Below are 17980 nucleotides of genomic sequence, written 5' to 3' on the forward strand. Positions count from 1 at the left end.
TTATTGAATTTAAAATATTTAAGACGCGTTAACAACGAAAAGTTTTTGTGTTTTAGCTGTAATTTGTCAATGTTTTAATTTTTAAATCTGGAAATTATTTTTTTTACAACATCACTTTTGCAAACTTCTGATCATTTTTAGTGAAATACATAATACTTAAACTAAAGTAAAATCATTCTCTAAGCTACACATTTTCGATTTTCAAATTTCTTTTGCAGTGATTTTCTGCCTATACCCATTGTACCKTTCTTCGTTTTTCTTCAGATTGATTTTCATACATAATATTTTAGGCAAACACTTTGAAAGTCAAATTACTCACGCTGCCATGCAACTATTGGTATTTGATTCTCTTCATTCATATATAAAGGTTGTCAAAAAAGTCTTGCGGTATTTTCGCTAGTTGGCGCTGAGAGCGCGTAGTTCTAGCATCGGGTCATGCTATATCTTTTTGGAAAGCTCATTTCACGCGCTAACACGTGTTTGATTGATTGTCGTTTCTTTTAAGTCGTTCGTGACTTAAGGAAGGCCTGTCGTCGAAAATGGCGATAAAATCGCTGAATTGGTCGAAAGTGACCGGCATAGTAGCATCGGTCAAGAGCTGGGCATGAGTCATCAAAAAAAATTTTATGAACAATTGAAAATTCAATAAAAAAATRCCGCAAGACTTTTTTGACAAACTAATATTWWTGCACTTTACTATACAATTTTCAAAAACCTTCTTCTATTTCACATTCTTCGTTGTAAAAAATGTGCAGGTGGTGAACAAGATAATTGAGCTCGCAAATTTTATGTCTAATTAATTTCAATTTATTATGCAAATTGACGTTATTTGATTTCAATTTGCGCTGAACGTCTTCAYTGCTAGCGATCAATGAAGAAGACCCGCACCAATTAAAGAGCAATAAAATTTGYTGACCGTTATATAATTGCGCTGATGATAAGGTATAGAAATAGACATAGAAATGCAAAAAGAAAGTTTTTAAWTTTCCTTTTTTTATTTATATAATATAGATAGGTGTAATTTGGAAATATTTCATGATTCTGGTTCACAAAATACGACACCATAGTCAAGCCCATTAWGTTCTATRGARTCTTAATATGGTGGAGGGCTCTTGAAAACATCACATTTGCAAAGAAACTCGAAAGCACATATTGCCCGTGAACATCGCCGAATGGTGTATGCCTACGAAAGTTGCCATCACACTCAGAGAGTATGGGTGCCTAAAAGAACACAKGTCTGAACCCTCGGATATCCTCAATCACTTTAAAACGTTTGTGGGTGACAGGTCACAGTGGAATTGCAGTAAACTGTATAGCTGATGAGCTRGCAAGAAAAGGCATCCTGGTGCTCWYGTTTTCTTCGAACACAGGAGTTCTTCTTTAGTAGTTCTATAGTAGTCTATGTGTAATTTTTGATCAGCCATCTAACCTTACCTAAGCTCATCTCCGACTCTTCGTTCTGGGTATTACAAATATTTTATTGTCTGATCAGCGAGAGGAGCTGASTCGATGGCCGTCTGTCTTTCTTTCCGCTCATCTGTATATACCCGCATTGGTCCCTTAGTTTTGAAATTTTGCTCAATATTTAAATAGATAGTTCAAATCGGACCGCCATAGCATATAGCTGCATATACTGACTGAGCAGTAAGGAATATTTTGTTTTTGCTTTATTATTTTTTTACCAATAATATTTCCATTTCGTGATTTTGGTGAAAGCAACTTCCACTAAGAAAAAATATCATAGGGAATTCAACGAGAATGGACAAAACTAACCGATTTTATTAGCGTTAGATCTTAAATATAACATTTATTTCTACAAATCAAATCGGTCAGCTGTCATTGTAATAYCTAGACTGATYTTTGTGAATTAAAAATGTGTCCTCAAATGACCTCAAATGCGAAACTTTCATGAACTTATAAGGCATATAATATATAGTATCTTCATAACCAGAAATATACAAACGTGGAAAAAGAAGAAAAAATCATAAATTTAAAAGCGTCAGCTTCAACGCCTCCACAACTAAGAAGTGCGAATCGCCAAGCCAATCAAGAAAGCAGCAAAACAAATATGCTGATAAAATGTTAGTGAACTTGAAAACGCTAAAGAAATATCTGCATATATAACATATGTGTTTGTTGTTGCTTTGATAATTTAGCATAAATGACAGCAATAAAGCGCATAGAAAAACCACAAACAACACACGTTTACTGACTACAACAACTCCATGTGCCATGTGCTACATAACAACGATTAACTGCAGTTGCTAGCTGTAAAGAATTGTTGCAGCTTCGGATTGAACACTTTGCAAGTAAAAACATATTTATTTATTAACGCGCAGCACAAAGTTTTTAAAACGCTAAACTACAACAACACCAACAATAATGCCTGTAATGACTGTAAAGCTGCAGTCTGGTGGATGATCTCCGCTTTGTTGCGCGGAGCTGCGATCTCTGACGCTGCAAGCACTAAAACCAGTCAGTCATTGGCGCGAGCTTCGACTTCGACGCGACCATCCATCACGGCGAGACAGCTCAAGCGAGTACTGGTCGTTGTTCATTAATTTAATTGATCTTTGTCTGTATTTACAACGGTGTATATTATAATCGTTTTGAAACTTAACTGTCTTTGAGGCCACAAAGGAAAGAGTGTGAATATATTTTTTTTTTTATTGGAGAGTTCTTACAAATGCAGAGAAGACAGTTCAATTTTCGTTTATTATGCCTATATTATATTTGGTCTTGCTTTTCTTTTAGCCTTYTGTCCAAAGCTTTTAAATATTTTAAGTTCATCTTAATTCTTTTTTAATTCTTTTTACTATATTCCAGKAATTTATACTGTTTCAAAGCATTCACACCTTAGCGCCTCTTTTTTTGTTTGTTTTCTCTTCTTTTGATTTTTTCCTGCTTTTATTAGCAGTTATTTTTATGGTGTCTTACCATGTTTTGTTATGAGGTGTTAACCAAAGTGAAAGAAAAATTGGTAAAGCAAGCAAATAAAAGTCGAAGATCGAATCTTAGTAAGAACACAATGATGAGAAAAGAGTGTCAGCAGATTATAACAGGGATTTCCGCTTTCACTTTCCAAACGAAGAAGTGACACGCACAAATTAAAAAAAAAAAAAAAACAAATAAACTTTAAGAAGTATTTCACTCATTATCTGCTCATACAGCGCTTCCAGTTATTATTTTAAACTCTACTAGGTATAAGCTTTTTACCATAGTTCTTTTCAAAAACCTACGAATAAGTAGGCATAGCCAACTTCAGAACATAATACACAGTGGCTCTTGAAAACCTAATTGCAAATATTTACCGAATAAAATCGATATTTTCAGAGCGCCCTTTCGAAAAGCTCACTTCCTGAGAAAGTAAACTTCCTTGGAAATTGCTTSAATAACAAAATAGTATTCAAAGGAACCACCTTGGAAGTAGGTTAGGTTAGGTTAAGCTTTTAGGCCAAYGAGCCACGAATAGACCAGTTTTGATCCTTTGTGATAGCATGATGYAGTTCAATTACTAGTTTCATGAGGAGTAGTGCTTYACGCGAATTTTAACAGACTCTGTGGCCTCACTATCACTACCTCTACAAGAGATGCTCCATTCTTCGAGTGGGGCCTTACTCTAGACATTKACTGCAGTCTGTCAATCGGTCGATGTTTTTTGATGTCTCCTTTCATTCTGTTCAGAACTTAAACGACTGCGAGAACCTTCTAAACTAAACTGAGCTGTAAGAGATATTCCCAACTACTGGATTACGGCAAGTCGCCGCAAGGGGTTCTGACAATAAGCCCACAAGTGGTACGCCTAAATATTTCGTCGGACTCTCTTAAACAAAGCTGTATGGAGAAAGACGAATTGAAATCTACTTGTCACTTCCTCCTCTATTGCCAGACTGAGATTGAAATATTACCGCAGACACACCTTTGATGAATTTAGCAAAGTTGATGAGATTAATTTAACCGCCTTCATAAAAATATGGTAAGCTTAAAATGCTTCGTCGATCTATTCGGATCTGGTGAAATATCTATCCAAGCGACATCGGTTTTGAGAACAACCTTATGACTTAACCCAACCTAACCCAATTGAAAACCCGTATTTTTAAATTTTAGAATATAGTCGTCCGACTAGTTCCGCTTGSGGCAGTTAGCAACTAGTTCGCTGCATTGCCGTTTCTTAGTTTAACTCGTCAAACATTAAAGTGCTAATYTGAAGAGACAAAAAAGCACCAAGCATCTTTCCGCTCGACAAATTTAATTGCACTGTTCGTTTCAGTTAAACTTTTTCTGCGTTTTTATTTACGAWTATTATTTTTTCTTCCATGACAAGCCAGAAAAAAATCTCGTTTCGCAGCAAACGTCATCGGAGCGCACAGAACGAACCCCACGGCCACACAATCGGCAATGTCATCAACAYGGTTGACATTGTTGTTGCTGCAATTATTCTTGTAATACCCCCCCTATTCTGTTCTCAGTTGTGTGTGTGTGCTCGGTAATACGCCATTATTGCAACGATCTGTTGACAATGCTAAAACGTCACGATCAGCGCTTGGAGGTGTCGCCGGCGCTGACGCTGGCTCTGATGCTGTAGTCATTGTAGTCGATGCAGTGGTTGTATATGAAGTAGCTTTTGTATATGAAACGAGCATATACTTGGCTGTGTGTTGTTGTGTTATTGTTGCCCAGCAAGTTTTCTGCGATTTTGGCGCTTGTTTTCTGCCGAGACTTGCAGGTAACTCTTGTTTACCTTTTCACTCGTCACTCGTTGCATCGCGCTGCGGCAACACTTACTCGCGGAGTTGTTTTGTCGTTGACAATGCCGAGCTGTGTCTGTTTTTGTTTTGCTAACGACTTGCAGTGGCCCAGCCGGCAGAGTCAATATTTTGCGCGACAGTTTCAATTGCGCCCAGCACTGTGGCAGCGCATGTCGGTCGGTGGATCACGGTAGTCGCATTACATATCAATTCTCGTTAYTGTTGTTGTAATAGTATTTGTAGAACACGCGGTGGTTGTAACTACTGCCATTAGTTTGTTAGTTAGCAAGTTATCGCGTACTAACTGAAGTGATCTCCAACAATTTGTTGTCGTGCTGTGCTTTAAGTGGCAAAACAGCTGATGCTGTAGATGTGTATGAAAGTGTGTRTGTGTTCTGATTTTTACAAATATATTCCTCCACTTCGGCAGCTGTGTTTTTTTAGCATATATTTTGTTACTCTCATTAGYGCAAAACCTACAAWAAATCAACGAAAATTCAGTGTAAARGCAGAAACGCAAAAACATATRCAGAATAMTGATGGAAACTGGAAAACACGCGCGCGACCCTCAGCAGAGAGCCAAATAAAAGTGTAACAAAAAACGTGCTTGCCTCACATACAYACAAACAAGCAAACATACTTGCACATGTACATATGTATAAAAACAGAAATTGAGGAGTTTGGAAAAAAGTTTCGTTGAATTAKTGGCTTTGTCAGCCAGGTGAGGGCAGCCGGCGAATGTGAACGCGCACGAAAACTTCCCACAAAGCCACTTTATTGCATTCAACACTCAGTCAGCATGGGAATCGGCACCAGCACACCCGTTGGCGGTATGAAATTCCAAATTTTACCTTTTTTCCAAAACAGAAAATTATAATTTTTTTCGATTCTTTGTAAAAATCATATTTTTGCTAACTTTGCGCATTTTTGTCTGGTTTCTGTGTGGCATTATTTTATTGTTGTTGTTGGTTTTTCGTTTTATTATTCSATTTTTTGTTCGTCGTCTACAGACTTTTGTAAGTGCTCATGTTGAATTGCTATAAATTTGATAATAATACTAGCAAATTACGCTTCGCAGACACATTTTTGAAGACTGAGCACTTTTTATTAAAAAAAAAAAATAATATTTGTAATTGTTGTTGTACTTTTGTGTGTATGAATATTTATTTATTGTATCTCAACTTTTATGTAGGCTGTAAGGTTTAGTAAAAAATCAAAAAGCTTTCATGTAGTTTATTGGTATTGTTWGAATAATCCGATTTGGGTCAAATGTGCAGCATTTTGTTCAATAACTTTTTGTCATTTTGCAGGCAATAATTCATAATATCATTCTCTTAGAAACGCTTCTTCCTTTTGGCAAAAAAAAAAAAAAAAACAAAAATAGTACTGGGCGGTCAATTTTCACAAGCTTTAGCTAGGAACAGGTGGCACAACATATCTCGACTTCAAGGCGAATGCATAAGAATCTCCAAACCAYGCTCCATGAGCATCTGAAATGTCCCTAATTGATCAACTCCTCTCTCAAGGTGGCCGCAGCTGTGCGGTTGCTTCCGTCATATGCTCCAATTACTGGCAAACACGGGTCTAAATTAAGAGGTTATGATATATATTACATATTATTATAGGTAACCGTTTGTAGTAAATACCTTCAAAACCGAGCCAAACACATAGAAAAATGTTGCCAATCGTCAATTCTGACTTAGTCACGGTTCGGCGCTATTCATTTTCGTCCGTTGCCACCCGATATTCTTGTAAAATCTCATTAACCAGTAATCATCCGCATCAATGGATCGGTTTTGTTGAATTCAGAGCGATTTCTAAATGAAAATTCGGTTCATGAATGTTTCTTACTTTAGTTAACTCATGATTTTTTGTGCTACGTTTCRCTCCGGAGTAATCGAAAGAGTACACTCATAATGGTTGGACTAGAAGATTTTCATTATATTAGCGATATTTTTGAAAGAAGGGGCTTAAGAGTGTGGTGCATCTTTGAAATCACAGGTACCGGGATGGAAGTGAAGAAATATCAAGTACCAGATTTAGTATAAGCCTCTAAAGTATAATAAGTCTGAAGAAATCTCTAATTTCCCTTAATACCTTTTCGAAACTACAAGTATCTAATCGAACTTTTCTTGTGCTCTTTCAAGTGCCTACTTGGTCCAACAGAATATGTAATCCTTTTTAGAAAATATTACGTTTGACGAATGGTTTGTTAGTTGGAGCTTATGCTTTAATTTCTCACCGCTTTGAGAAAACAGCTCTTACCTTCACCAATATAATAGATCGTTAATATAATCGCCGACAAATATATCCTTCAATCTTATTTAAAGTAAGTATGGATATATACTGTATCAAAATATATATGGTGTTTGTTTTATCACCGGATTTATAACAAAACACTGAACTTACGAAGAGATTAGCATTTTTCAAAATATTATTATTCTACATAATTACAGAGCAAAAAAATATTTGGAAACAAGTCTTTCACAAATAATATATAAGAAACAGTCTAATGATCCGTTAAAAAAAACAGAAATCAATTTCAATATTCTGAAGTAGTATTGTTTTACTTATATAAAATTGCTAATAAAATATTGCTAAAATAACAAAAATGTATTGTTCTTTAAGAATGAGTTTCGTCGTTGACGTAAAATATAAACCAAAGTTAATTTCGTGTCTATCTATACCAGATTATTAGCAACTATAATAACTTCCCGCTGTTTGTCAATAGATGGCCGATTTTGATATACATATACAAAACTTTATAGACTTAACCTAGACTGGTGACTTTTGTATTCAATACCAGGAGGGCACGGAAAAGTGATTCTATTGCACGATAATGCTCGGCCTCCCGTGGTCAATTTATTTTTATTAATTGGTATGTTCAATGGCACATAGTCTGGCTCAGAAGCAGCTCCGCTCACAAGATGACATCGAAAAATGGCTTGGTTCTTGGATAGCATGACAAGTTTTCCATTATTCGAGCTGTGCCAGAAAGATTGAAAAAGTTGTCGCTAACGATATGCAATACAGCGAACTAATCATTTGTAACCATTTCCGTACAAAAAATTGCATTTTCATTAAAAAAAAACAAAAGCAGCGCGAACTTAGGAGCGCATCTAATCATTGTGCCTTCTTGCCTTTTCCAATGGAACATTTGGATAGACGTCAGTCTAAGTTTTTATAAGACAAATTATTTTTGGAAAATTCTTGGAAATTCTTAGGCCTCTTTAGAGGCTACACCAGTATATGTAACTAGTACAAYATTTCCAATAACAACAAATTTCCAATAGTCACATTTACTCATCAGTTTGCTTACATTCGCAAAGTTATATAATGAAAAGTGTTGTAAAGAGCAATTATCACAACCACTAAACGATCAGCAAATGTCACGATTCGATAATTGAAACATTCCGCATTTTTTAATTCACTCGTCATTGCTTTAGTAACGAATGCTTTAATGGTTTAGAAAGTGTTGAGCGAAAACAAAGTTAAGAAGTTAAAGATTTAAGAAAATTAGAGACTTTTTGGTAGAGTAAAATGCATGTCGCAATTTTAATATTTTTTTTTTTTAGATGTTTCTGAATCAATATATTTTTCACCCTCAGAAAATTATAACGTTTTTCTTAACAGTATATGGTATATCTTCAATACTATAATATGATACTAGTTAACATTACAAAAATCAGCTRAATTTATAGAATAGAGAATTTAATGGAATCTCAGTCTGATTATCACTTTATGAATAGAAATAAATGTTTATGTGTGTCAGCTCTTCTTCTTCCCTCTGCAGTAACTTTCTATGTAAGTAATATGTATTAAAGAATCACGAATYTTTCAACAAACATCTGACATTAATTATATGTGAGCTCATGCACATATTTAGAATTTTCTGCAACTAAAAGATTTCTCTGTTTACCCACACTTATTTGTATATATAGTACATATGTATACACACAAAACCCTTATTATCACATTTGCTTGTGACGGCATTTTTATTAAATTTGTTTAGCTTAAGTATTTTTTTGTAATTTTGGTATTTACTTATTGTCTCACATTTAATTATTTACACGAATCGCATGCCAACAAATCCTGTAGGAAATATTATATACTTTGCACTAAAAATTTGTTTGTCTTGAAAGTGCTAGCAGTTTGGGGTTTTCAAATCACCAGAAGAAGTTATTCATAAAATTAAGATAAATTTAAAATTTGTATGTGAATAAAGTTATTCTCACTTGCTTTTGATTAAGAAAAATGGCATTGATTAGTTTGAAGTTTTTCGTTGATAAAGCGAAATTATTTGTAATTTTTTCAACGCAGGCAAATTTTTTACAAAAAATTTGAACGCTTTATAATTTCGAAATTTCCAAAAAAAACGTAGTTCATTGATTCTTAATATTGGCTCTATAACTATATTCGTTCGATTTGCCAATAGAGCTGTTGTAACTAGATTTTTATTTCAYTGTTCCAATATGCCGAAAATGAGTTGGAAAGCTAATGCCTTTTTGCTTCCTTGTCAGTATACGCAATTCTTTCAGGTGTAAGCAAAAAATWATTTCTTTACCCAAAAATGTGAAATTTTGCGCCTGCAACACTAGTTTTGCAGGAGTTTTCTACATAACTTTCATCTGCACAAAGTCATTGTTTTTTGGTGGAAGTTTATGTTGAAAATACCCTAGCTGTACGAATKTGTCACAAGTGGCTTGAATCTCTTWAAAAAGAAGACCTGAGCTTTCAGTGTAGCAAGACTTGGCTTTTGGGACGCCAAGCCGCTGAACTACTTTTTGGAAGGAATTCCCAAAAATTCCAGAAAGATAAGAAAATGTTATGGGTTTAGATTGGCAATGTCTCGAATAATTTTTATTGTCATTGGGGTGGTTTTATTACGTGGCGGGTCCCAAGCCCAGCGCACAACCCTATGCAGGGAATGTTTCGGCTTCTCACTTTAGCTCGCCTTCAAACGGATGTTCTTAGGCTACCCAGAGGATACTTGGTCAAGAACCGGAAGTCGTCAGCTGCTTGAGTCATATGTAAAAGAATCGTTTCTGGCCACTCCCAAGTGAATGGCGATCAGAAAACTTCCCTCACTTGCGTGAACTTCTACACATGACTCCATCCTCCATCCAATCCTAATAATACTTTATAATAGTTTTTCAATATATAAAAAACATATAAAGTAGATGTATAGCACAATATTTCAGTGAATAAACTACTTAAATTTCTCCAACTGTTTCCACCAAGCCATATTTTTCCTGCAGGCCGCAATTTAGTACATTTTTTGTTGGTAAATAATATTTTTTCCCTGTTTAAATTTATATATACATACATATGTACGCATATACTTGTAAATACATATTGCGTGAGTTGCAATTGAAATTACAGTAATCATATATACTATATGCATTTGTTCATACATACATATTTTATGTGACAAACGTTGAGGGAACGCCCTTCTGGGATTATTGACTATGCAAGGCGAAATGTGATTCAAATTAAAAATGCATATAATATTCTGATTTTCTGTGGGAAATACTAACACAACTGAAAGAAGAAAACTAAAAGTAATATTTGCACGAAAATTATTGTTAAATTGTAGCTAAATGCATACTTTTCATGTACAGTGGTTCAGATACTTCGATCCGCAAAGATTTTCTCTCGCAAAAATTAATATAATTGACCATCGCCTCGTKCTGCAAACTGTGAGAAATAGAGAAATCAATTAACTTCTGTGGTATAACAGGTGTTTGAAAATATATTTACATAATTCATAAATRTTTTCATAGAAAATGTATACATTTTTTCATATAAATAAATGCTTAAGGGGTTACGTGGTCTATAGTTGCTCTTATTTTTTTTTATACGTTTTTTATTAACGAACTATGTTAAAAGTATTAAACATATATTTTCAAGAATTTTCTTTACGCAGCAACATTAGAAAATTGCTCCACAGTACTTTATCCCACTCTTTTTACCTGCCTATTTTATTTCCATTGCCGCATGAAATATTGAAAACCTTCTTTATATTTATATTTATAATTTAAGTTTTTTTTTTTTAATATTTTTTTTAAATTTTTTTTAATATTTTATAATAGATTAATTGTACACTATATACATATATAGTAAATCCGTGTGTCATCAACCGCAACCGTCTCTATTGTTTGCGTATTATTGTAGTAAATCTATAATTTACATATGTTTCATTCTACGACCTTCACAAAAAAAAAAAAAAAAATCGAGAAAAGCTGTTTCCTTGTTGTTTTATGCATTTTCATTCATATAGTTTTATTTATTACCTTTTCTGCTCATGTTTTTGAATTTTTGGTTTTTCCTTTTTCATCAATGTTTGTTTTGCAATTTTATTCATTTTTTCTTTCTTTCYTTTGCTTTGATACAAAGCAATTAACCGCGTTTTATTTCATTGTGTGCATTTTCCAACTTTTATTCATAGTTTTTGTGCTTCTCTTTTGTTATTTTCGTCTATGTTTATATGTTTTGTATCGTGTTAGTTAGTTATTACCTTTCTAATTGAAAGTACAAATGATCGTGGGTACTTTTCTATACATGTGTGTGTGTATGCGTATGTGTGTAATTCACTGTCAAATGTTACAAATGTGAAGTCTCCATTATTAAACCAGCAAATTCTAAATTATAGTCAGAAGGTCAGTTAATTGTTGCCTTTCTCGATCAAAATCCATTCTGTTTAGAATGCTTGCGGGCAGTAGGCGGTGGGTAGGTTAATAAATATAATATGTGTCAATGTATGTGTTACAAACTGTTAATTAAAGTGCGGAAAAAGTACTARCAAAGAAAATATCAAATATCGGCGAACTATAATTTCATGAGTTTAATTACAAACTTTTAATTAGTTTCATAGGTAATTTAGTGGGTATTCACTGCATAAAAGCCAGTGTGGGCTTAGAAATATAAACTATCCGTACTTTGTAATCGCAGTTAAAAATCATTTCATTTAATTAAATGTGAGACATTTGTCATTACTTAATTACCTTTCTCAACAGCCGCAGTCAGCAAATTTAACTGAGAGCGCCAGCTTCCTTCTTTTTYTWRSYTYCSRMSSYTKRMYTTTTTCGCAATCTGTTTTACTATTTTCTTTATTTTTTAATAACTAACAGTTTATTTGTCAATTGTCAGCATTTAAAGCTAATTCAAGTTGCAGACTTTTTCTAACCACAAATGAAGTTATATGGGACACTCCATAATTCTTTGCAATTTCCATCAATTAGGCTCAATAAAAGTGCCTTTGCTGCAAAAGCAAAATAATAATTAAATAAAATAATCATAAAAAGAAAGAATAAAAATATTTTTTCTTTATTTGTTTATTTTCATATTGCCATTAAGCTCTCAACAGTTGGCAGGACAGWMARGCTTTATTTTTATTTGCCAAATTGGCAAAGAGAGCCAAGAACACATTACAACAAAATAAATTTAAAAATCAGTACACAAAATTAAAAGAGAAATTGACAATTGTTTACATTTTTCTTTATTTGATTTTTCGTAACCAAAAAGAATGTGGGCAGCAAATAGTAAGACTTTTTGATATAAACTGAAAATCTCCGTTGCGTTAACGTCTGTGAAACAAAGTTTTTCGACTACCAGGATGTCATGAAGCGTATTATTACTGGTCACCTAATTTTYTTTATTTTAATAAGTAAAGCTTTATTTATTCAATTCGAAAAAGATGATTTTAAAGCACACTCAAYAAACAGTGTTTTCGTTCCGTAAACCAGGAACCATTTCTCGAATYACTCTAAGCACTTCGCTGATGTAACATTGTGATCGCTTCTATATTTTCGGCTTCTTGTCAATTAGTTTCAATTCTTGATTTCGGAAAAATATCGAATGCAAAAATAAAATTTGTTCAAGAGTATAGTATGTAGTTGTATATTTTTTTCACTTCGACTACTTACGGCTTATCAATTTGAAACTTTAACCACAAATTCTTGTTGACTAACAGCACACTTTTAATGTGATGTAATTACATAATGCAATTACTCACGCTCACTTTTGTCAATGTAGCATATACCAGGAAAATATTTTTGTGTATTTTTAAAAACAAATTTCGCTTCATTAGGGAGGCCGATATGTAATCCCATCTGATCATAAAACATTCAAAATTATTTCAGTTAAAAACTTCGACCAGTTTTTATGGTATATTCCATAGTTTTCCGATATCAGCAGTCCCCACAAATGAATAGATTCTAAGGGAGAAATGGACGAGTGCAAAATTTCGGGTCATGTGTGAAAAACTGCCCGGAAATTGTAAAAAAAACGAAAAATATTCAATTATTCAGCAATATTTTATTGTTGCCTTCAAATTAATCGCCACCATATGAAATACGTTTATGCCAACRATTTTTCCAGTCCTCGAAACACTGAAAACGGGTTCCACGGAGCGGCAATTTCTGTACGATGGCTGATCGGTGGTGCATTGTGTAAAATCCATGTCCACAGTTTCAGCCGTTTTCGAGGGGTGTCACACAATATGGCGAATATACCGTCCATCTGTCCCTCCGGAACAAATCATGAATTTGCACCAAACCAAGTGTATCGAAAAACCAATGAGCATCAGCTTGATTTTTGTGCGGCTTTGGCGTGGTTTTTTTTTTGATTTGGGCTGGTCTTTTTCCCTCCATTCCGATGATTGTTTACTTGTTTGCATGTCAAACTTATAAACCCCATGTCTAATCGGCTATCTCTACGATTGTGGGATCGTAATTKGCATGATCAAGCATTTCCAAAGAGATTTGTTTAAGATATCCTTTTTTGAAAAAAATTTTGTCGAGTCGAAACACGTGTTTCATACTCAATTTTTCTACCAAACACATTCGCGAGAGATGTCGAGCTCTCTTGCTATCTCTCTAACAMTTGCYTGACGCTTCTCAGYGACCATATCCCACACTTTCTTATTATCGSTTGAAGAGTCGCAGGTCGTATTTTGAATTTTAGACGACGATGTGATCTATATCGCACTGTGAGTTATTTTTTACCGGATCGAAATTTTTTTGTCTTRCCGGTAGAATTTGCAATTCTGATTAACTGTTGTAACCTTATTTATCAGTCCAATCTCTATATTGCCTCATATAAGTTTACTCATATATARAATATTCGATCTATATAAATTTGATTTGACTTATTTAGTTCTTAGAAGTAAGAATAAGACCTAATGAAATCATTCTTTTGGCTTCAAAACTTGTCGATAAAATCGAAAGCTTCAAAACAAAAAGGCACACATATTTTGTGATACAAAATTATGTCCTCTAACCAGATGGTAGATCTCAACTTCACTAACAACTCTGTTAATCATGTTGCTAAAATATTTACCTCAAAAAGCTTTCTTATCACAACTTTGAATTTGTTTACGATTCTCATTTGCATTTATATACTTTTCTCACCACGCTCTCTCTCTCTCTCTCTCCCCACACACTCTTTGCAGATAATGACGTTGAGAGCGTACTCGCCGAATCGCAGGCAATTGTTTTGAGTGCCGCACAACAACGCCAACAACAGTTAATTAATCARCATATGCTTGAGTCGCAAACATCGGTGAGTAGTGGCGCCTCAATACAAACGGTGCTGCATCAGTCAATGCTCGCGAGCACCACCAGCACCAGTAGTACACAGCAACAACAACAACATATACAACGTACCGGCAGCATACCAAGCAACAATACAACGCCGGCACACAGAGCAGCAACGCCAACAAAAACACAACAACAAATTACAGCAAATAATAACAGTAACGGCGGCATTAACAGCGCTCCAGCAACAGCACAGAGTGTGTCATATGCCACTGAAGCGCTGGTAACATTGCGTCCGCAGGCACAAACACCCCAACAGCAACAACAACTGCCCACAGCTGAGTGCATCAACTCGCTGTTGGAACACATCAGCCCAGCGGCGGCAGCAGCAGCGATGAGCGGGGAAGGTGTACTAAATATTGCCGATGTTGCTGATCTGCTACATCCGCAGCATGCGATCATAACGGGTAACGGGCGCAATACAATGTAATCACAATCACACTGAGCTTAATTACTTTGTGCTTAATTTTTTTTTTTAGGTGGGCGCTCACATGGCGGCTGTCCGCTGATCATATTCCCAGATAATAACAATTTCAATTTATTGGAGGAGGCCGATTATCAGAAATTAATTTTATATCTCACATCAGTGCCATCGTAAGCAAGCATAAACACGATTATTTATTACTTTGATTAATGACTGTTAAAAATTTCTAGGCTGCAAGATACCGATTTGGGCTTTCAGCTGATCATCGATCGACGAAAAGACAAATGGACGTCGGTGAAGACAGCGCTGCAGCGAATATCGGTAATTTATTTGAGATTTCCTACTGAAATTGAAATTAGAAGATATCTGAAGCCAATCAAGAGTCAGGATATAAACTTTTAAAGTATTAAAATMTGTAGCAATATGTGATTGTATTCTCTGAACGGATGCTAGAAATACCTAAAAACTTAAGACCGATAAGTGACACAAYATACATACCTTTTTGACAGATATTCCTCTTCTGTGATTAAAGTAATAATAGAAAGCCTACTGTACAAGAGAACATTCCAGACCAGCTGTAGATACATACTTCTAATCGAATCTACATGCTTTGAAATGTCAGATATTTAAGTTGCTTTTGTTGTAGTGGTTGCCTAATACGGTACATCGAAATCATCTAATGTAAGGTTCAACGAATAAGCTGTTTCAACAGGGTCGGACCTTAGTCAGAGGTATTAGATAGTGGGATTCATTAGGCATGCAAAGAGGTTCGAACTCATTGCACGTAAGACATCTATTTTGTATGTCAAGGTCGAATCTGGATAARTAGGAGTTTAACCTGCTACAATAAAGACCTATCGATCTAGACGGGATCGTTGTCCAAGACCATTTCAATTACGTAGGCCCCGATTTCGTGGAAAAAATCTTCCATTGTTTTGAGCAACTATGCTTGGTAGTTGCTGTTAAATTATAAATTTAGAAGAATAATCCCGAGTTAACAGCCATTTTTTGGTTAAATCGAGACCCGACTTTTTCGATGATAGTCCTTCTATCTTTCATAGAGAAGAACTTATGCAATTAATTCACTTTCTTCCACAGATCTACTTCCCCGGCATAATACACGTGGTATACGTGCTGCGGCCATCTGGACTATTCCAAAAAGCCATATCCGAAGTAAGCACAAAATTCTCAAAAGATGAGTATCGCTTTCGGCTCGTAGTATGCTCGGCGCTCACCGATCTGCACGAGTACATAGACAAATCTCAATTGACMGTGGACATGGGCGGGACGTTAATATATTCTCACCACGAGTGGATACAGCAGCGAATAGTAAGTCCGATTATACGTCCTAACTATATTTCAGTAATCATTAAATAATTAATATTAATTATATCTCTCCACAGTCGCTTGAGAAATTTTCTAGTCTCACACATCAAGTGTCAACCGAATTGGATATTTTCATACAAACCATACACGATACGGAATTTCCCAACTCCGTGGAGGCCACACAAAAGCTGATTGATGTGCAAGGCGGTGATTATGAGCGTTTGAAGGTTTCTTTTATATAATAATTGGTGATTTTAAGTGATATTAATATTCTTCTTTTTTGCGTGCAGGAGGAGATTTTGGCYGCTGCCAAACACGGCGAAACTCTGTTGAATAACATCAAAGGCAATGAGGAGATCAAGGAATTCTCGGAACGCACCGGCAATGTCAGCGCCATTGAGCGGTAAATTTTCTACTCACTTTCTTTTTTTACTCACTCAACGCCTGTCTGTTCTCTAACTAACTCTTTCGTGCTTTAATTTGCTTTCAATTGAGTAYTAAGCCAATTTTTCAGCTGCCTTTGATTTGTTAACTCTTTTTCTATACTTAAAACTACCAACCACCGTTCGTTTAACTATTTCCTGTGAATATCCTGCCTTATATATCCTTTGCTAGTGGCATTTYAAATATTGTATATTATTCTTACTTCCGTATTATTAACTTTATTAACTTTTCTCTATGGTACATAATTAATTTGCGTAACATTTATAGCTCTGCACTGGTTTTGTAAAGTGATTTTCAATTTTATATGTAATTGTAAAAGGCCGACGATTATACGATATGTTGTTGTTGGTAATTTGTTAAAAAGAAAATCGTAAATTATTTATTTTGAGTTAAGATTACAAGAATATATATTTTTTATAAGCTTTTGCAGTTATAAAATTATAAAAAAATATATATGTAGGTATAGTATTCTAAATATGATTAAAAATTTGCCCTGGAATACACTATGAGAAATTATGTTTAGTTTCTTTTTTTGGTTTAAAAATAACTTAACTTTTTATTTAAAAAAAATTCAAGCACATGGAATAAAAATTTTGATTATAAAAATGGAAAGCACTGATAAAGTTCAGTTTCGTTAGAAATAGGAAGCTTCAAATTAAACAAATTTAAGTTTTTGGAATATTTAGAAAAAAAAAACGATTTATTGAGTGAGTAACTAACTTGAACCTAAATGAAAAGTATTTTATGCTCTTCACTCGCAGAGCTCTCAAAATTTTTCATAATCGAAGAGACTATAATGGCTTAGAGAGAGTTCTCATTTAATACCTTCGTAATTGTAGTGCACACATTATTTTTGAGTATCTCGTGAATTTATTTCGGTAAAATTTTCTTCCATATCATCACCTAAAATGTAAAATAACATAACATCACTTTTCAAAAGTTTAGAGATGAAGGAAAAACKATTTAATAGAAACTACTCATAATAAAACAAAATTTGAGTATTGGTTATCAAATGGTTATATATTGATTATATATCGGTTATAAAATGGTTATTTATTGGTTATGTCTGAAAGCGGAAGCTGAAAATTTGATAACGATTTAATAGAAACTACTCATAATAAAACAAAATTTGAGTGCTGGTTAGCAAATGGTTATATATTGATTATATATCGGTTATAAAATGGTTATTTATTGGTTATGTCTGAAAGCAGAAACTGAAAATTTTAGGTTTCATACGAGTAATATGATATAGTGAATTTTAAGCAAAAACAAAACTCAATTCCGATTTTTTTTTTTTGGTGATTTCGATTTTTTTGATATATTATGAGAAGCTAAAGAGCTATMCTTTTTAACGCGGTCTGCAAGGCTCATTTTCCCAGAATTTTTGTTGTTGTAATAGAGGAACAGATCACATAACATTTTTGATCAATATTGCCGAGCTG

General features: G+C 34.3%; 1 protein-coding gene across 1 annotated transcript in view; it reads left to right on the top strand.

The window, feature by feature from the left end:
* The window catches only part of LOC108969315 (guanine nucleotide exchange factor DBS-like), a 57966-nt gene that overhangs the window by 35224 nt on the left and 4762 nt on the right, over nucleotides 1–17980 (top strand). Inside the window, exons 2-7 of the mRNA XM_018933949.1 lie at nucleotides 14200–14751; nucleotides 14824–14938; nucleotides 14999–15089; nucleotides 15867–16097; nucleotides 16172–16321; nucleotides 16385–16497. Coding sequence (XP_018789494.1) covers nucleotides 14200–14751; nucleotides 14824–14938; nucleotides 14999–15089; nucleotides 15867–16097; nucleotides 16172–16321; nucleotides 16385–16497 — 1252 coding nt within the window. The remainder of the gene's footprint in view (nucleotides 1–14199; nucleotides 14752–14823; nucleotides 14939–14998; nucleotides 15090–15866; nucleotides 16098–16171; nucleotides 16322–16384; nucleotides 16498–17980) is intronic.

Source organism: Bactrocera latifrons, unplaced genomic scaffold (genome assembly GCF_001853355.1).
Source record: "Bactrocera latifrons isolate USDA-ARS-PBARC rearing strain unplaced genomic scaffold, ASM185335v1 scaffold_249, whole genome shotgun sequence".
In the NCBI taxonomy this organism is placed as follows: domain Eukaryota; kingdom Metazoa; phylum Arthropoda; class Insecta; order Diptera; family Tephritidae; genus Bactrocera; species Bactrocera latifrons.